An 18,593-nucleotide genomic window follows, 5' to 3' on the forward strand; every position below is an offset into this window, starting at 1 on the left:
GAGAGCCTTTAATCTCACTTCTTGGCATCAGGCAAGGAAGGAGGGACAATGCCATCTCGAGACGACCTGCTGGGGGACACCTTGCACTAGGTGTTTTCATACGGATCCCCTTGTTAAAGCTTCCTAAGACCCCCTACCTGTGAGGCAGGTGCCTTCGAACGTGATTTATACTTGAGAGAAGGTAAGGGAACCACTTGCCGAGAACCACAAGGCTTGTCCACCGCAGGTCTTAGATTCGCCCCAGACTGACTTCAAAACCCATGTTTTACCTGCGCATCCTGACTGCTTCTCTGAGCTCAAAAGCAGTCTGATCAGATAAGGAGCGGAGTCTTAGCAAGTCAGCAACTCAGGCAAATTAATAGTGCGTTATGCCATCTGGCTGCTCAGGATGAATGAAAAATCACAAGTATGATTACCACACAGCCGTGGGCAGACCCCGTGGTTACTCACATCCTATTTCTCTTCTTTCATTCTCCTGCAGAAAAGAGCGAAGGAAAATCACAGTATATTTGCAAGGGCTCAGAATTCAGGAATGTCAAATCTTTCGTTATCAAAAGGGTAAGGGATCTCTTGCTGGGTCGGTTTCTGCTGGGCCTGAACTATATTTTATTCCCAGGGAAAGGCCCCTTGGCACCTGGATGGTGATTATGTAGGAAAATGGCAGAGTACCTGTTTTAGAAAATCTTAACCTATCTTAACGTCCAATTCAATGGACATGAACTTGGGCAAACTCCAGGAGATGGTGAGGAACAGGGAGGCCTGGCATGCTGCAGTCCATGGGATCACAGAGAGTCAGACACAACTTGGTGACTGAACACCACCAATGTATTTTAATAACTTTAGAATTTCTCATAACACCTCAAAAAGGTAGAATCAAGAGGATTCCAGAGGTCAGTTGTTCATTTATTTTTAGAACTTAGAAGCTGTTTATCCTTAGAAACAATGAGTTCAGCTTCAGTTCACACAGAGCCACCATGCCACAGAGCTCCCAGGGGTGCATTCCCACAGCAGTGGGGGTTTTTTGTGGGTCTCTGCAGACACCCCAGGGAGCTGACAGGAGCAGTCAGAGGACCCGTCCAGCGTCATGCAGTTTGCTGGTGACAGAGCCCCCTGCCTCTGGCTCAGATACCCACGCCTGGGGTCTTGCTCTCTCAGCGGCCTCTCTAGTAGCACTCTGGCCCCATCTCATAGCCGCCCCAGATAAGATCCTCCTAAGTGCTGTCGCTTCAGTTGTGTCCGACTCTCTTCGACCCCATTGAGCCTGTAGCCTGCCAGGCTCCTCTGTCCTTGGGATTTCCCTGGCAAGAAATCAGTTGTCTTTTCCTCCTCCAGGAGATCTTCCAGACCCAAGGATCAAACCTGTCTCTTGACTCCTGCATTGGCAGGCCGGTTCTTTACCACTAGCACTCTCTGGGAGGCAAGATCCTCCTAAGCTCCCTCTAAACTACCCAGCTCATGTGTATTCAAGCCTTTAAATGCTAGAGGATATGTTACCCTTTTTTCACCTTATAGCCTGGAAAATTCCCACACAGCATAGAGCCCGATGGTTGTGGGTCTACATCAAAACTGTCATACAACCCATGATGGTGGCCGAGCAGGTCTAAATGTCCTGTCCAGAGCGGCACAGCAGTACACGGGGGAGCTGACACCTGACTCAGAGTCAATGCAGTTAGTCACTTGGTTCTCCATTGCCAAGGCCATCACCCAGTTACAGAGGAGCTCAGTCCCTCAGAACGTTTCCAGGAGGTGCCTTTGGGTCATGGTTATTGATCTCTCTTCCTACTTTTCTGTATTTTTACATTTTTATAATCATATTTTTATCCTAAAATCCGTTTAATGATATATGTTAAGAACCATAAAGGTGGGGTGGTCGTATCCTTTGATCCTAATAGTGCCATTTTGAGAAATTCATGCCAAGTAAATAACATCAAAGAGGTGAACCATATGGTCCCAGTTAGTAATAATACTAATTTGAACTCATCTGTGAGTAGTTAATTAAATTATAGCACATCTTAACAAGATACACTACTTTATATGATGAATTTGAAGACAATGTGAAACATCTAAAGGGATAAAGCAAGACATAAAAGCGTGTATGCATATATGTATCGTAAAATGAAGTAACACATACATATTTGTATACATGTGCTCAAAGCCTGAAAGGAAAATAGAAATAATGTAAATATCTTTTGGATAAGAACTACTTGAATCACGCATGCACTCTCATTTTCTTCAACATTCTCTAAGATTGTTAATATTATCTCCATGACAAAAAGGAGAAGATATTGTGTTGTTTTAAACTGTCAAAATGAGGGACCCCATTTTCATATTCTGTTTTTGTCTTTAGAAAACAGCAGATAAAAATCTCCTGGCAGAGCTGTACCAGTACCCATCCTTTGACGACTCTAGGCCAAACAATCTTCCAAATGGGGTGGACTTCTGTGACTTGGTGGGCAACGTGATCCTGGCTGAGAAAAACCCCCTTAGCGGAAAGGTAAGAAGAGAGAGCCCTCTGGGCCGCCCGCCTGCGCGGGACACAGCGCTGTCCCAGTCTCACACCCCAGGGAATTGAGTCTGGCAGGTAAGTTGCTGAGGGCCACACAGTTTGCAAGCAACTGAGCTGAGATTAGACCGTCGGCGAAACCGACATCCTTTCCCCCAGTGCTCTGGGCTCCTAACCGTGCTGATCGCATGACCTGTTAGTGTAGCATTTTGAGGTCACACCCTTGTGATACATGTTAATTAGTGATGCATGTGTTCCCTTGTCAGTCACTAAGTTGTATATGGGTAACCTTAATTTTTTTCTTAATTAGACAGTAGTTAGAATATGTATTTGCCCCATGGTTACCCCTTGGGGTGAGTCACCAGCTTGGAGAGCCGGGTTCCTTAGAAAGGAGAAAAGTAAAAGTGAAAGTCACTCAGTCATGTCCGACTCTTTGCAACCCCACAGACTCTAAAGTCCATGGAATTCTCCAGGCCAAAATACTGGAGTGGGTAGCCATTCCCTTCTCCAGGGGATCTTCCCAACCCAGGGATCGAACCCAGGTCTCCTGCATTGCAGGCAGATTCTTTCCCAGCTGAGCCACAGGGAAGGAAGAAAGGGAGTATTCTAAGGCCCAGAAGAACTTGTGTGTGTGTTAGACAATGCTGGCCCCTCAGAAGCTGGGGGAGAGTTGTGAGCAGGGGTTGAGAGGGGAGGAGGCCCAGAAAATTGTCTCAGCCATCTTCCAGCTGTGCCTCAATGCCTCTCACAGCTGCACAGCCCCAGAGTCCCCAAAACAGCTATGGCCATTGACCCCTCAGCTCCTAACTACCCCCCCATTCCTGGCACCCAGCTTTTCAGTCTCTTCTGTCTGTACGTCTCACTGCTTCAAAACATACCCGCATCTCGCTCTGTCCCTCCTCCCTCTCTCCCTAGCCTTTCTCTGCCTTCTCCTCCTCTTCATGATTTTTTCCCTGCTGCCCTCGGCTGTGTCTCTACCTCTGTTCCCTCTTGCAAGCTGACTTCCTAAGAGCAATGATCTGTTTAGGCCAGTCACTGCCCAGTATGACAGTGGTGTTTGCTGGCTCTCCAGTGCCAGGCTCCAGCATGGACTGTGGTCACTAAGCGGATGGCTGCCTTTCACCAGGTGCTGGTGCCCAGGGCAGGCAGTGGTCACCCTGGGACCAGGTCCTGGATCCCCTGCCTTCTTTAGCAGAGAGGTGAAGGAGCAGCAGGCACTCAAAGCATCACATTCTCTCCAGGGCAGCGTAAAAAGGATGTTCACTACGTGGTTTTGTGATAACAAGGACCTGGAAGGCAGTACATCTTGGAGATTAAGTAGCTCTCTGCACTCTTGTTTATTCTTCTGTAAATAGCAATAACAGTAGCCTCTACCTTGAAGTATTATTGTAAAATTAAATAACGTACATAAGCACACAACATAGCACTTAGGCATAACGTCTCAAAAAATGATCATTTTTATTTATCAATGTTATTAGAAAAGTTTAATGACAGAACATCAGTACGTCATTTTTGGTTTATATATCATGGACTACTTTGCCACTCTAATGAGTATTTATAAAGAGTGTATTTTAACATACTGTGCTATGACATTAAATGACATTAAATGAAAAGCATCAGTATGTAAAACTCTGCAGTACAATGTTATTATGTCAGCACACAGGAATATCTGGGGTGAAACCATTAAGAGATAGCACCAGCATTCTCTGGGTGATAAGATGGTAGTTTTTTTCTTTCTTTATTGCAATATAATTGATTTACAATGTTGTGTTAGTTTCAGGTATACAAGATTGTAGTTTTTTCTTCTTCCTTTTCCTAAAATTTAAAAGAGGAAGAATGACATGAAAAATGGATGGTGTGTTTCCTGGATCCACTGTTCCTGTGCCACCTTCTCCCCATCCTTGTACCCTTGACAGGCCCACTGATGCTTTCTGGAACCTGAGCTCTCGTTCCACGTGCTGTGTGGGTGCCCCCAGGATGGCGACTGCTGTGCTAACTAATGTCCCATTTCTCAGGTCCCCTGGGAAATGTTTTCCTTAGACCTTAATCCCAAGAAAAACTGCATTTCATGGAATGCTTTTAGTCTTATATCTGATGCTGGCTCCTGCTTTTCTTTGGCTCCCAGGAAACCCAAGAAAGATTTGTGCCCTGCCTTTAAAAGGACTCTCTTTCATCCCATTTTGGGGCCATGCCAAATTTATTTGCCTCCTCAAATCTTTTCCTCCATCCTTCCCTATGCCCTCAGCAGCCAGCTTTGCCTCTGGGTCAGAGAACCTGGTGGCCACCCGTAGACCATGAGTTCACTCGTTGAACCCTCACAGCCGTTCTGGAGGTCAGGACTGTCATCACCATCTCCATTTCCCAGATGAGCGCAGACAGATTCAGTACCATCGGTCAGGGCCCTGCAGCTAATTAGTGTAAGAGCTGGACGAGAATCCAGGCAGTGGGGTGTCAGTCTGCTCTCTCCACCCCTCTGACTGTCCCACCTCTCCAAGGAGACATGAGGAATGGCAGAGAGGACTGAACCGAGAGCAGGGCTCAGAGCACTCTTTGCTACCAAGGGCGGCTTGCTTATGCACTCTGCCCGCAGCTTCTGGAGGCCTGAAGGGACTGCCAAGAAGTCTTTCCCTTTGCATCCGGGACACACTCTGTTCCTCCAAATGGTAAGAGGAGAGGCAGCCCGTGCAGTATCTCTGGGGCCAGGCTGCCTGCTTTTTGCTCTTTTTTTGGCCGCTATATGTGGCTTGTGGGATTCTTAGTTCCCCAACCAGGGATTGAACCCGCGCCCCCTGTTTTGGAAGCACCAGGGAAGTCCTAGGCTGCCTGCTTTTGAGCCTCCCCGTTTGTATAAGCTTAGGCAAGAATTCTAACCTTTCAATCCTCACTTCCCTCTTCTATACATTGGGGATAACAGTTTCATCATTCAGCAGCAACCACAGAGACAGATGGTGAAAAAGTGAGATAAGGAATGAATGGCATGGGCCAGCGCGAGATACATGGCAACTGTTCCCCTCCTTCCTGAGCCTCCCTCCCACTCCCCACATCCCACCCCTCCAGGTAGTCACAGAGCACCCAGCTGAGCTCCCTGTGTTATCCGGCAGCTCCCCACTGCCTGTTTTGCACGTGGGAGTGTATATATGTCAGTGCTGCTCTCTCAGTGCGTACCCTCTTCTCCCTGCCCCTCTGTGTCACAAGTCTGTGCTCTACGTCTGTGTCTCTGTTCCTGCCCTGCAAATAGGTTCATCAAGATAATTTTTCTAGATTCCATATATACGCATTAATATATGATATTTGTTTTTCTCTTTCTGACTTACTTGACTCTGTATAACAGGCTCTAGGTTTTTTTTCTTTTTCTAAGTTGACCCCAAAGTATTTTGACTCCAAAGATGATTGGTGGGAAGGTGGTGTGATTAATAACAATAACAAGCCATAGAATGTGGGCGGAAAGGAAGGGTTTGAGTGGAGATGATTATGAATCTGGCTGTAGCTCCAGGTAAATTTCAAAGAATAAATAAATAAATAAGCAATAATAACATGGATTGTGTTTCTTTTCCAGTCTTTCTGTTCAGGTAGAGAATTAGAGAAGTTTCTCTCTTCCCCTTCTGTAAGAGCTATATGGCTGGATAGCTTCTGGTGGATCTTTCATGAAAGGTACCAGGTAAATGCAAACCTGGTTGCTTCTCTTTCCTTGCTTATTTTTCTGTGGGACAAACCCCAGCCTCTTTTTTTTATTTTAAATCCTGGCCTCTTTAACATGGGTTATCAGCCCCTCTGATTCCACAGACCACCCATGGATCACGCCTCACCTGTCACCCTCATCCTTCCCCACCCATGCCTTCTCCAGACACCTTGGGCTGGAAACATTGCACCACGCCTGCAGCAACCCTGAGCTTTAGGAACTGGCCCGTCATGTGGCTGATCAAGGGCAGGGCAGAGAGCAAAGTCAGGACCTCCTGGCTCAGAGTTTCAGGTGCTTTTCTCAACACCCTGCCTCTCTGTACATGTTCTATAGATCCTAAAGCAAATTATTATAGCATTTCATAAATAAAATGAAATTAAATACCTTGCAAATAAGATTCCTAAAAATGAAACACTTAGTTAAGGTTCTCAGCCCTTGACTGTTTCAACAAGTAATTCTTGTAATTCCTTCTCTATTTGTATTCCTGGTAGCCAAAGAAGGAGGTCCAGAGCAAGCTGTTCGACCGGATAGCCCAGAACTATGCTTTTCTTTTGTTTTGTGAATCCAGGACCCATTACGAAGAGGCTCTCTTAAAAGTGAGCATCAACCACTATTTAGGAAAAACAAATCATCTTAGATAGCTATTCACTGCTCGTTCCAGGTTAATACCCTTAACATTCGTTCCATAAGAAAGTAATTAGTAGTAAGTTGTGGTATCTTCCTTCATATGCATGCTTGCTAAGTTGCTTCAATCGAGTCTGGCTCTTTGCAACTCAATGGACTGTAGCCCAGCAGGCTCCTCTGTCCTTGGGATTCTCCAGGCAAGAATACTGGACTGGATTGACATGCCCTCCTCTAGGGGAATCTTCCCATCCCAGGGAATAAACCCACGTCTCCTGCGTCTCCTGCATTGCAGGCAGATTCTTTACTCACTGAGCCACCTGGGAAGCTGATAGTTTCATATACTGACTTGTAATGCTGCAGTGAGAGACTTTATTTTCTTGGGCTCCAAAATCACTGCAGATGGTGACTGCAGCCATGAAATGAAAAGACACTTACTCCTTGGAAGGAAAGCTATGACCAACCTAGACAGCATATTAAAAAGCAGACACATTACTTTGCCAACAAAGGTCCATCTAGTCAAGGCTATGGTTTTTCCAGTAGTCATGTATGGACGTGAGAGTTGGACTATAAAGAAAGCTGAGTGCTGAAGAATTGATGCTTTTGAACTGTGGTGTTGAGAAGACTCTTGAGAGTCCCTTGGACTGCAAGGAGATCAAACTAGTCCATTCTAAAGGAGATCAGTCCTGGGTGTTCATTGGAAGGGCTGATGTTGAAGCTGAAACTCCAGTGCTTTGGCCACCTGATGGGAACAGCTGACTCATTGGAAAAGACCCTGATGTTGGGAAAGATTGAGGGCAAGAGGAGAAGGGGACGACAGAGGGTGAGATGGCTGGATGGCATCACCAATGGACATGAGTTTGGGTCGGCTCTGGGAGTTGGTGATGGACAGGGAGGCCTGGCATGCTGCAGCTTGTGGGGTCACAAAGAGTCGGACACGACTGAGTGACTGAACTGAGCTGAATGCAGCAGTTACAAAAAATAAGGTAGCTCTATAGCTCTATATAATGATATATTTTAAGTGAAAAACAAAGGAACTTATACAACTCCATACTATAAAAAGTTTATGTATATGTATGTGTGCCTATGAGTGGGAAAAAAAGTCTGGAAAAATATTTGCCAAACTCATAGCAATGCTCATCTCTAGGGAATGAAATTGAAAGTGTTAGTTCCTCAGTCGTATCTGACTGTTTTTGACCCCATGGACTGTCGCCCACCAGGCTCCTCAGTCCATGGGATTCTCTAGCCAAGAAAACTGGAATGGGTTGCCATTCCCTTCTCCAGGGGATCTTCCTGATCCAGGGAAACTCAGGGAATGAGGTTATAAGAAACTTCCTTCTCTATTTATTTCTATAGCATTTAAATATGTGATTTCAAAATTGTGAATATACATATATACTTTTTATATGTGTGTGTGTATGTATGTGGGCTTCCCAGGTGGCTCAGTGTTAAAGAATCCACCTGCCAAGCAGAAGACATGGGTTCAGTTCCTGGGTCGGGAAGATCCCCTGGAGAAGGAAATGGCAAGTCACTCCAGTATTCTTGCCTGGGTAATCCCATGGACCGAGGAGACTGGTAGACTACAGTCCATGGGGCCACAAAAAGTTGAACACAACTTAGTGACTGAACAACAGCATGTATGTATATGTGTGTGTGTGTATTTATATACACTAAAAGGGCTGCTAGAAGAAAATATAAGTGAACATTTATATGATTTGAGGATGGGGAAGGACTTTCTAAATATGACCCCAAGGGACTAACCATAAAAGACTGATTTAACTATTAATATATAAATTGTTTAAATTACTGCAAAGAGGCAAATGAGAAATTATGCAAAAATACCGTTAGCATATACGCAACACAACATAAAGAAGTCTTACAAATGGGTAGGAAAAATGGCCCAATGGACAAAGGACATAAGCCAGAAATTCACTAGGAAGAAATACAAATGGGGAAAAAGTTCATCTTTGACAACAACCAAAAATATAAATTAAAACAATAATCATTCAATTCTCCTTTTTACCTGCTAGATTGCATAGATTAAAAGGTGTCAGTCCCAGGATTATGAAGGCTATAAGGATTTCCCCTGGACAGTCTGAGTGGAAACTGAATTGATACAGATGTGCTGAAAGGCACTTATACTGATAAAGTGTCTGCTTAACAAGTCACTTAGGCTGTCTGTGTCTCAGTCTCATCATCCATAAAATGGGGATGATATTAATAATGCCTCTCTCACCAAGTTGTCCTAAGGATTAAATGAGATTGTAAGACATCTGACATATCACCCAGCACTTGATGGGCCTCCAGTATATAATAGCTGCCATGATTACTATTATTATACCATCTAATGCAAGTCATAACCTAATAAATAGTAAAAGCTGCTTTCATTCATACATTCAACAAATTTTTAACTGCCTAATATGTGCCAGATACTGAGCTAACTTCATAAATAAATATAATTACTCTGCATAATTTGTAATGCAAAGTCTAAGAAACATGACAAGATATTGTCATGTTTAAGTAAATTTTGAAATGGCCACTCACACAATATTATGAAGGTCACTTTTGGAAAAAAAATTCCAAAGAGTTTATAATAACCTGGGGAAGTATTTATGTTATGATGTTAAATGAATAAAGCCAGATATAAATGTATAATTTGAGCCTAAGCATAGCTGAAAAGATACAACAATACCACTTGTTCACGTTAAAAAAACTCAGTAAGTAAGACTTAATATTATCTCTGGGATGGAGCAAGATGTGGGTATGCCAAATGTACTTGTCATCTTTGAGCTACTCTTTGACCAGGTGGTAGACAGGGCTGAGCCACAGACCACATGCAGAGGAACTGGAGGAGGGGAAGGTTGCTGGCCAACACAGCACGATGTTTGAGGTGTGGTCTCCACGTAGGATAAGGGGTGCACCTGGATATGTGGCAGCTGCAGATGGAAATTGCTCCCCTCATGGGACTTCCCAGGTGGCACTAGTGGTAAAGAACCCACTTTCCAATGCAGAAGACGTAAGACATGTGGATTCGATCCCTGGGGCAGGAAGATCCCCTGGAAGGAGAAGGCAATCCACTCCAGTATTCTTGCCTGGAGAATCCCATGGACAGAGGAGCCGGGCAGGCTACAGTCCATGGGGTCGCAGAGAGTCAGACACAAGTGAAGCAACTGAGCACGAACGCTAAGCATGTGATCAGGAAGGTAGCACAGTGTCAGGTAGAGCATTTTATCACAGGTCCTTTCTGAAGTCAGGGGCTCTTTTCTGGGTGTGGAAATGTCCAGAACATTGCCCGGGCTCCTTTTGCTCCCAGAGGTTGCCATCGCTTCTGAGTAAAGCCCTGTACACCAGCTTCTGCTGCTGCTTCCCTCAATCCTGGTTCAACACGCACGAGTTCAAGTCTGACATCTGTAACACAATGAGCCTGTGGATTTCAGGTGAGAGGGGGCTGCTTTCTCCTGGGAAAGCCATTCCAGATACATGTCTTCCACCAGAGCCCAGGTGGGTTCCTGTTTGCCATCACACCTCCTCACTGAGCCAGTTGTCCTTTTCTTTCCTTGACAATCAGGAAAGTAAAGTGTGCGGGTAGATCCCAAGGAAATACCCATGAGCCTGCTTCCTCAAGCAGTCTGACACAGTCCTCGTCCCCCTTTGCCCCTGGCTGCATCTGCAGGGAGCAGGTTTCAGCAGTCCTGCCCATTAACCATGTGCTGTAGGTGAGTGGACCCAGGAACCCCCTGCCATGTGCTGACCAGATAGCCCTACCTTCCACCCCCGGTGTGACCCCACATGACCAAGGGTTGTCTCTCTGTCCCTGCAGCACACACAGTGCCAGTTTGACGTTTGCTTTTCAACTATTTTTCAGTCTCCTTCCTCACTCGCCCTCTCTCAACCCAAGTATCTTCTAAAGTCATTGAAAGCTGAGAAGTTCCCTGTGGACTGAGTGCTGTGCTAAGTAAGCACTTTTCACATTTCCTCCTATGTTGAGGATCACTTCCACATCAGGAGATGTGGTCGAACTCACAGATCTCAGCATACAGTTGTATTTATAGCTAAGATTTATTATTGCAATGGAGTGAGGATACATAACCAGATCCTAAGGGGACAGACAGGCAGAGTTTGAAGGAATTCACGTGCAGGCTTCCTCCTCCCATTGATGCAGAGCCCTTCATCCCGATGCAATGAACATGTAGCCACACATGTGTGATGGTTCTGCCCAGACGCCCGTTGGAGAAACAGTGCCCAAGGTTTTTACTGGGGACTGCTCATGTAGGCACCTCTGTCTATCATGTACCAAAATTCCAGGGAAGCAGATTGTTAGCATCAGCTACATTGTTTTATAAGCAGTCTAGGCCCCCTGAATCATTTGTGTCAGGGAAGAAATTTCCCCCAGCTTTATTGAGATGTAATTGACATATGACATTGCGGAAGTCTCAGGTGTACAGTGTGAAGATTTGATGCACGTATATGTCGTGAAGTTTTTACCACAAGCAGATTAGTTAACACATCCTTCACCTCACATAATTCCCGGTCCTTTTAACATGCAGCACTGAGATCTGACCCTCACACTGTCGGGAGGGCAGGGTTGGCCTCACATCTCCATTCTCCAAATGAAGAAACCAGTCTCACGGAGAGGAAGTGGCTCATGCCAGGCTACAAGGCCAGCATGGCGGGGGGCGGGGGGGGGGCTCATGCTGGAAGCCCAGTCCCCCCAGGACCAGCAGGGGTATCTCAGGGGCCTCACTCTTCTGTTCCCTGCCTCCCTTCCTCTTCTGCAGCAGTTTTCATGATCACTCTTAACTCCTTCTCAGGTATATATCCTTGCCCACACAGCTATAACAGCTGGGACTACTCAAAACTGGACCCAGAGAGGTTCCGGAGAGAAGAATTAATGTTTCAGAGAAGAAGACTGCTGAAGGGTAAGGTGCCAGCTAGGGACTACCATGCCCAGTGCCCGATGCCACATCCAGCTACCACCTAGTCCAGGCAGTTGCTATGCTGTGCTAAGTCGCTCCAGTCGGGTCCAGCTCTGTGCGACCCTATGACTGTAGCCCTCCAGGCTCCTCTGTCCATGGGATTCTCCAGGCAAGACTACTGGAGTGGATTGCCATTCCCTTCTCCAAGGGATCTTCCTGAACCAGGGATGGAACCGTTGTCTCTTACGTCTAACCTGCATTGGCAGGCAGGTTTCTTTACCACTAGTGCCACCTGGGAAGCCCCTAGTCTGGGCAGGGAGGGACCTTAATACTGAAATCCTCGGACGTGGTTCTCTCTCAAGGCTTGCTCTCACGTACCTTAAACTGGCCTCCAGCAGACATCGTGGACACCCAGGAATTTCAAAGTAAAAAGAAAAAAAATCTCACCTGGAAATTGTCTTCACATTTAATGACATTTCAGTGAATATTAAATTTAACATCTTAAGAATTTGATAGGTTGTTACTCTTTTAAGTGTTTAGTTCAAGATTTTATTCATTTCAATTCATTTATTCAATTCATTGCAAGGTTCTGAGTTTTTGTTTGTCTTTTAAAGCCAGTGCCTTTTGTTTTCTTCTTGTGAGTTGAGTGCTTGCCTTGTTTACCCTTTGCAGACATTATTTCCTTTAAGTGGCTCATCAGCCCTTTGGAGTAGTTAGTATTTGCACCCTTTCATAGGATCAAACATGTTAGGTAATTTGCCCGAGGTCACTCAGCAGGTGGAATGACAGAGAGGCTCTGGGTTGCCTGATGCCAGTCCTCTTGCTGCTGTTGTAGCCCCCAGGGCTTCCCTGATGGCTCAGAAAGACTCTTCCTGCAATGAGGGAGACCAGGATTCGATCCCTGGGTTAGGGAGATCCCTGGAGAAGGGAATGACTACCCACTCCAGTATTCTTGCCTGGAGAATCCCATGGACAGAGGAGCCTGGAGGGCTACAGTCCATGAAGTCACAGGAGTCGGACCTGACTGAGTGACTCTCACTTTCGTAGCCTCCAGGGAGGAGCTGTCTCAGAGCTCCTGCTCTGGTGTCACCCTCAAGACAAGAAGGAAATGATGAACTACTTTCTTTCCTCTTCCTTAGGAAGAGACATGTCTTTCCTCACTGCGAGGAGGCACTCTGTCTGGAAAGCCACTCAGAACAGGAGGACCTGCTGCCATCACGTAAGTGTGAGGTCCACACTCAGACCTTTGGAGCCCCCTAAGCTTCAGTGACTTCTGGTTGGTTGCACATCTCTGCACTCCTTGCCCCGTCATCTCAGGGAGCAGCCCTGGATCTGGGTCCTCAGGTCTGCAGGGATGAGTGGGGGCGCTAAAGGGCAGCTGGAAGTGCCGGGATTGGGAGGAGAGAGGAAAGGAAGCCGTCTTTCAGTGTAGGCTGCAGCACACGTATCTTTGTATCTTCTCCTCCTTGGTGACCCTCATCTCATCCTATAGCCTGGACATCCTCCCGACACCTCCTTGCTCCTCTCCTCCTGGTTCTTCTTCCCTCCTGTGTAGCGCCGGGCACCACCACCCCTCTGCCTTCCACTTCCAACACCCCAGTTTGAGCTCCCTTCGCTACTGCAGGAGGCTCCCGTCTGCCTAGGCTCTCGTACCCCTTCAAGTTTTTCAAAACACAAATCTAATTACATTATCCTGTCCCCATCGACCCTAAACACTGCCCTGTCTCTCAGCCTTCCAGACCTCAGAAGGGGCAGGGGTTCGATCCCTGGTCAGGGAACTAAGATCCTGCATGCCTGCCACAGGGCCTAACCAGAAAAATAGAAAAAAAAAAGAAGCAGCAGCAGTCAGTAGGAAGGCCCTCGCCTGCCTGCCCCGAGACCACCTGCCCCCGTGTGCCCTCGAAGTCTGCTGTCTAGGAGGAAGGGCCCTCGCCCTTGGACTTGGACCTCACCACTCAGCTTCCACTCCTGCACTTGACACCATCTTTTTTGCAGCATCGTTCCCCCCTCAACCCCCCCACCCCCTCGCCTCAGTCTGTTGGTTCACTCCCATCGTTGAACAGTCCTCTAGCATCTGTTGCCTTTACAGAGAAAACCCACGTTGTCTCTGCACCCCCGTTTCTTGCTGCCTGTCCCACAGAATTTCCTGAAAGACTCGTTTGCCCCCGCATCTCTTCCTCAGCCACCCCATGGTTCCTGCCCGCTGTGCTCCTCTGCACCTGCTCTGGCCAACTTGGCCTGGCCCCCAGTCTGTTCCCTCTTCTGGTCTGTTTCATATGGCTGGTTGCTCTCATCTCCTTGAAATCCTTTTTTCTCTTAGCTTCTTTGTTATCAGACTTTTCGAGTGTCTTCCTCTCCGGCTGGCTGCCCCTCCTCTTGTCTTTCTTGCTAGCTCCCCATCTCATCAGTCAGCTCTGTCCTGGCCCCTTCCCTCTCTATCTAGCTATCCTTTCCAGGTGATTTCGTCTGGTCTGGTGGCTTTCTTTTCTTTTTTAAAATGTATTTATTTATTTTAATTGGATGATAATTACAGTATTGTGATGGTTTTTGCCATACATCAATATGAAGTGGCCATAGGCATTCATGTGTCCCCTCCATCCTGAACACCCTCCTCCCACCTCCCTCCCCACCCCATCCCTTCAGGCTGTCACAGAGCACCAGCTTTGGGTGCCCTGCGTCATACATCAAACTCCCACTGGCAGTCTATTTTACATATGGTGATGTATATGTTTCAATGCTATCTATTCTCTCAAATCATCCCACCCACCCTCTTCTTCTCCCACTGAGTCCAAAAGTCTGTTCTTTATGTCTGAAAAATATGGAATGCTTCATGAATTTGCATGTCATCCTTGCGCAGGGCCCATGCTAAGCTTCTCTGTATTGTTCCAACTTTAGTGTATATGCTGCCGAAGCGAGCACGGTCTGCTGGCTTCCTGCATGCCAGTAACGCCCAAATCTCCCTCCATACCCTGGCCACGCTTGAGACTCATCTGGTCTGTCCAACTGCCCTGTTGGCTTTCCCAGGAGGCCCTCAACTTAGCAAAGCAGGGGCCTGGGGAGACGAGCCCTGAATCCCAACCTGCGCGACCCTCCTCTCCTGGCCCATGGCCGTGACCTCTTCTTGAGCTCTGTTCTTTCACTCTTAGCCCCAGCTGCTCTCCACACAACGACCAGAGTGACCTTTTTCAGACACACACTGGCTGAGGTTCCTGGCTTAAACCTCACCAGCTTCTCCAGAGCCCCCAGTCCCCTGAACCCAGCCTGAATTACTCTGCAGAATCCAGCCACCTCCACCTCTCTCTCCTGCGTCCTCACTTCCATTCCCTCGCTGCACTTCCTTCTGCCTCTGGGACACTCCAGGCCTGTGTCCAGTTGGGTCACCAGCTGTTGCCTTTACCTGGAACATGCTTCCCTCAGGGTTCCTGAAGGAAAGGGCTGGCTCCTTCTTGCCCTTCAGATTCCAACTTGCTGTCATTACCTTAGCAGTGTCCCTGGCTCCCTAGTCACTGTTATCATATCGCCTGTGATTCCCCACACAGTACATATCATGCTCCCTGCTAGTCTTTTTTTTTTTTTCTTGTCTGCATGACACGTGTGATTCCTAGTTCCCCAGTAGGGATGGAACTCGCACCTCCTGCATTGGAAATGCAGAGTCTTAACCACTGGACTGCCAGGGAAGCCCCCTGCTATTCTTACTGCAGGATTTATATGTTGTTCAGTATCTGTCTCCCCCTATTAGAATATAAACTCTATGAGAACAGGACCTCTTTTCCTTTATCCCTCTTCTATCTCAAGCTCCTGGAATAGACTGAGCACAAAGAAGATCCTCAACAATCATCTCTTGACTTCACAGAGGAGGTCATCTATGTCAACTCTTCAGCCTCTGCTTAGCATATAATGTGCTTAGTCACTCAGTTGTGTCTGACTCTTTGCAACCCCATGGACTATAGCCCGATAGACTCTTCTGTTCGTGGGGATTCTCCAGGCAAGAATACTGGAGTGGATTGCCATGCCCTCCTCCAGGGAATCTTCCCAACCCAGGGATCAAACCCAGGTCTCCCACTGCTCTATAAATGTCAGGAGGCTTCCCAGGTGCCTCAGTGGTAAAGAATCTGCCTGCCAATGTGGGAGACACAGGAGACTCAGGTTCAATCCCTGAGTTGGGAAGATCCCCTGGAGTAGGAAATGACAACGAACTCCAGTAATCTAGCCTGGGAAAGTCCATGGACAGAGGAGCCTGGCAGGCTACAGTCCATGGGATCGCAAAGAGTCCAAAAGAGTACAACTGAGCATGCACACACGGTATAAATGTCAGCCTCCAGAAGTACAGACAGAACAGGCACTGTGGAGAGGCAGCTGTCACTCCCAGACCGAGAAGAAAATATTATTCAGTGTTTTTGCACTGCCTGTCACAACTGTGTCAAGCAAATGTATTTTCTTTGTACTGGAATACATAAAATCTTCCGACAGTTATTTCAGAAACCCAGCTAAGAGAGTCCATTTTCTGCCCCAGAAATAGAAATAATCAAAAGCTTTCCAACCTTAAAAGCAGCTGAAGTTTTACTGGGAAAACCAGAATGGAGGGAGTCATCAAATTCCACGGTGGGGACAGAGCTTCTCTCTTGTTTTTAGCAGACACGCTTTCCCATCTGCTCGGGGAGATAGTTGGCTGTGTTCAAAATGTGCTTTTCAGTGGCAGCAATCTGTCTGGGAGTCCACAGTTGAACGGACGAGTGGCAGGTTTTAAGTCTTACCCTGTGGCGTGCCCTATTCCAGTTTCATGTTGTGAATTTGCAGAGTGGGAAAAAAAAAGCTTCTAACTATGTATCTGGCTTCCCCTGTGAGGCTCAGCTATAAATAAGGGCTCCTACCTGTTAGAGACTGAGTCACTTGTTCCCTTAATAAATATGGGAGAATAGTCAAATAAGACCTTTATAAGGAGGAGTCATCATCGTAGTTCTTATTTGCAAACAACGGAAGCTAATCCAGCTGCTTTAAACGGGAAGAATATAATGAAGAGTATTAGTGGTACTAGAATTAGTGGAATAATAGTAATATAATTAGTATTCAGTTCAGTTCAGTTCAGTCGCTCAGTCCTGTCTGACTCTTTGCGACCCCATGAATCGCAGCCCACCAGGCCTCCCTGTCGATCACCAGCTCCCAGAGTTTACCCAAACTCATGTCCATCGAGTCGGTGATGCCATCCAGCCATCTCATCCTCTGTTGTCCCCTTCTCCTCCTGCCCCCAATCCTGTAATTAGTATTAGTGCTATAATAAAGAGTATTAGCGGCCCAGGATGGCCCAGCATGGGCCAGGGCATTAGTTTCAGAGGCCGTGCCACCAAGAATGATGTGCACTGACCGATAGTGGGAACTAACGGTCGGAACTCCACTCTTCTTTCCTTGAAAAGCCAGTTGCTCCTGTTAGAGTCTTTCCAGAAGCTAAAGTCTGCTTGGTTCCTCACTTCCTCACGTTGCCCATTTCCAGCTTAAAGTCTCAGGCAGGTGCATTGCATCTGAGGGCGAGAGCCTAGGTAAAATGTCTGTGCTCAGCCACAGAAGAAGCTGGGAGAGTAGCTCAAGTCTTTCACTCACTTTGGGGCCTGGGTCTTATGTACATGGAGAAAAAAACATGAAAGTGTTAGTGACTCAGTTCTGTCCAGTTAACTCTTTGTGACCCCATGGACAGTAGCCCGCCAGGCTCCTCTGTCCATGGAATTCTCAGGCAAGAATACTGGAGCGGGTTGCATTCCCTTCTCCAGGAGATCATCCCAACCCAGGGATCAAACCCAGGTCTCCCTCATTGAGGCAGATTCTTTACAGTCTGAGCCACCAGGGAAGCTCATGGAGTACATCAAGAACGTGTGACAAATGACTCATCCAGGATGTGCCATTTGAGTTGAGAAACAAAGGACGAGAAGGAGCTAGCTGTTAGAAAAGTGAATGAAAGAACCTTCCAGGAAATGAGAACAGCATGTGCAAAGGCCCTGAAGCAAAAGTGGGGAGTTGATATATTCAGGGAACAGGGAGAAGGCCAGTGATCCTGTAGCCCAGTGTGAATATGGAAGAGGGGCAGAAATTGATCCGGGAAAAGTGGCAGGGGCTATATCCTGCAGTGTTGGCTCAGCCACAGTACGGTGTATGGATATGGTTTCAGTGCTACAGGAATGCGCTGAAGTAGGGGAGCGACATCTGATTTCTACTTTTAAAAGATTATACTGTCTTCTGAAGATGGAGAATATAGTGAAGGGAGGCGACAGGACACCAGTTAGGAGGCTTTTGTAGTTATCTAAGGGCTTCCCTTGTGGCTCTGCTGGTAAAGAATCTGCCTGCAATGCGGGAGACCTGGGTTCGATCCCTGGGTTGGGAAGATCCCCTGGAGACGGGAAAGGCTACCCACTCCAGTATTCTGGCCTGGAGAAGTCCATGGACTAGTCCATGGGGTCGCAAAGAGTTGGACACAACTGAGCGACTTTCACTTTCAAGAAAGAGGCAGTGACAGCAGGAGGCAAGAAGCAGAGGCCTAGAGTGTGTTTTGGGGATTTTGATCTTTCAGGACATGCTAATGGACGGCTTTGGGAGTGGGGTGGATAAGAAGGAAAGGGAGGAGTCAAGGATGTGTCCCAGTGTGTGGCTTAAGCAGCTGAACGGTGTGTGGGGTTTGTGAGATGCAAAGTGTAGGGTCTGGGGTAGGAGAGTATCAAGAGTTCAGTTTTGAAGTTGTTAATAAGATGCCTGTGAGAGGTTCAAGTGGATATGTCACATAGGTAGTGAAACATACTAGGCTAGACTGAAGGAGAGGCCAGGGTTACAGAAAAAAACAATTTCTGCCCTGTGACAAAATATGGAAACTACAAGTGAGTGACCACCGTGG

At 47.0% G+C, this 18,593-nt stretch overlaps 1 protein-coding gene and 1 non-coding gene across 2 annotated transcripts in view; one reads left to right on the forward strand and one right to left on the reverse strand.

Moving 5' to 3' along the window:
• The window catches only part of FAM227A (family with sequence similarity 227 member A), a 52,267-nt gene that overhangs the window by 13,805 nt on the left and 19,869 nt on the right, over positions 1–18,593 (forward strand). The window contains exons 5-11 of the mRNA XM_070371576.1: positions 482–558; positions 2,348–2,494; positions 6,060–6,161; positions 6,674–6,778; positions 10,117–10,240; positions 11,615–11,722; positions 12,859–12,938. Of these exons, the coding sequence (XP_070227677.1) occupies positions 482–558; positions 2,348–2,494; positions 6,060–6,161; positions 6,674–6,778; positions 10,117–10,240; positions 11,615–11,722; positions 12,859–12,938 (743 nt within the window). The remainder of the gene's footprint in view (positions 1–481; positions 559–2,347; positions 2,495–6,059; positions 6,162–6,673; positions 6,779–10,116; positions 10,241–11,614; positions 11,723–12,858; positions 12,939–18,593) is intronic.
• LOC138988090 (U6 spliceosomal RNA) lies at positions 14,532–14,638 on the reverse strand. The gene has a single exon (XR_011464425.1). It is a non-coding gene; the product is annotated as a U6 spliceosomal RNA (small nuclear RNA).

This window comes from Bos mutus, chromosome 5 (assembly GCF_027580195.1).
Source record: "Bos mutus isolate GX-2022 chromosome 5, NWIPB_WYAK_1.1, whole genome shotgun sequence".
NCBI lineage: Eukaryota > Metazoa > Chordata > Mammalia > Artiodactyla > Bovidae > Bos > Bos mutus.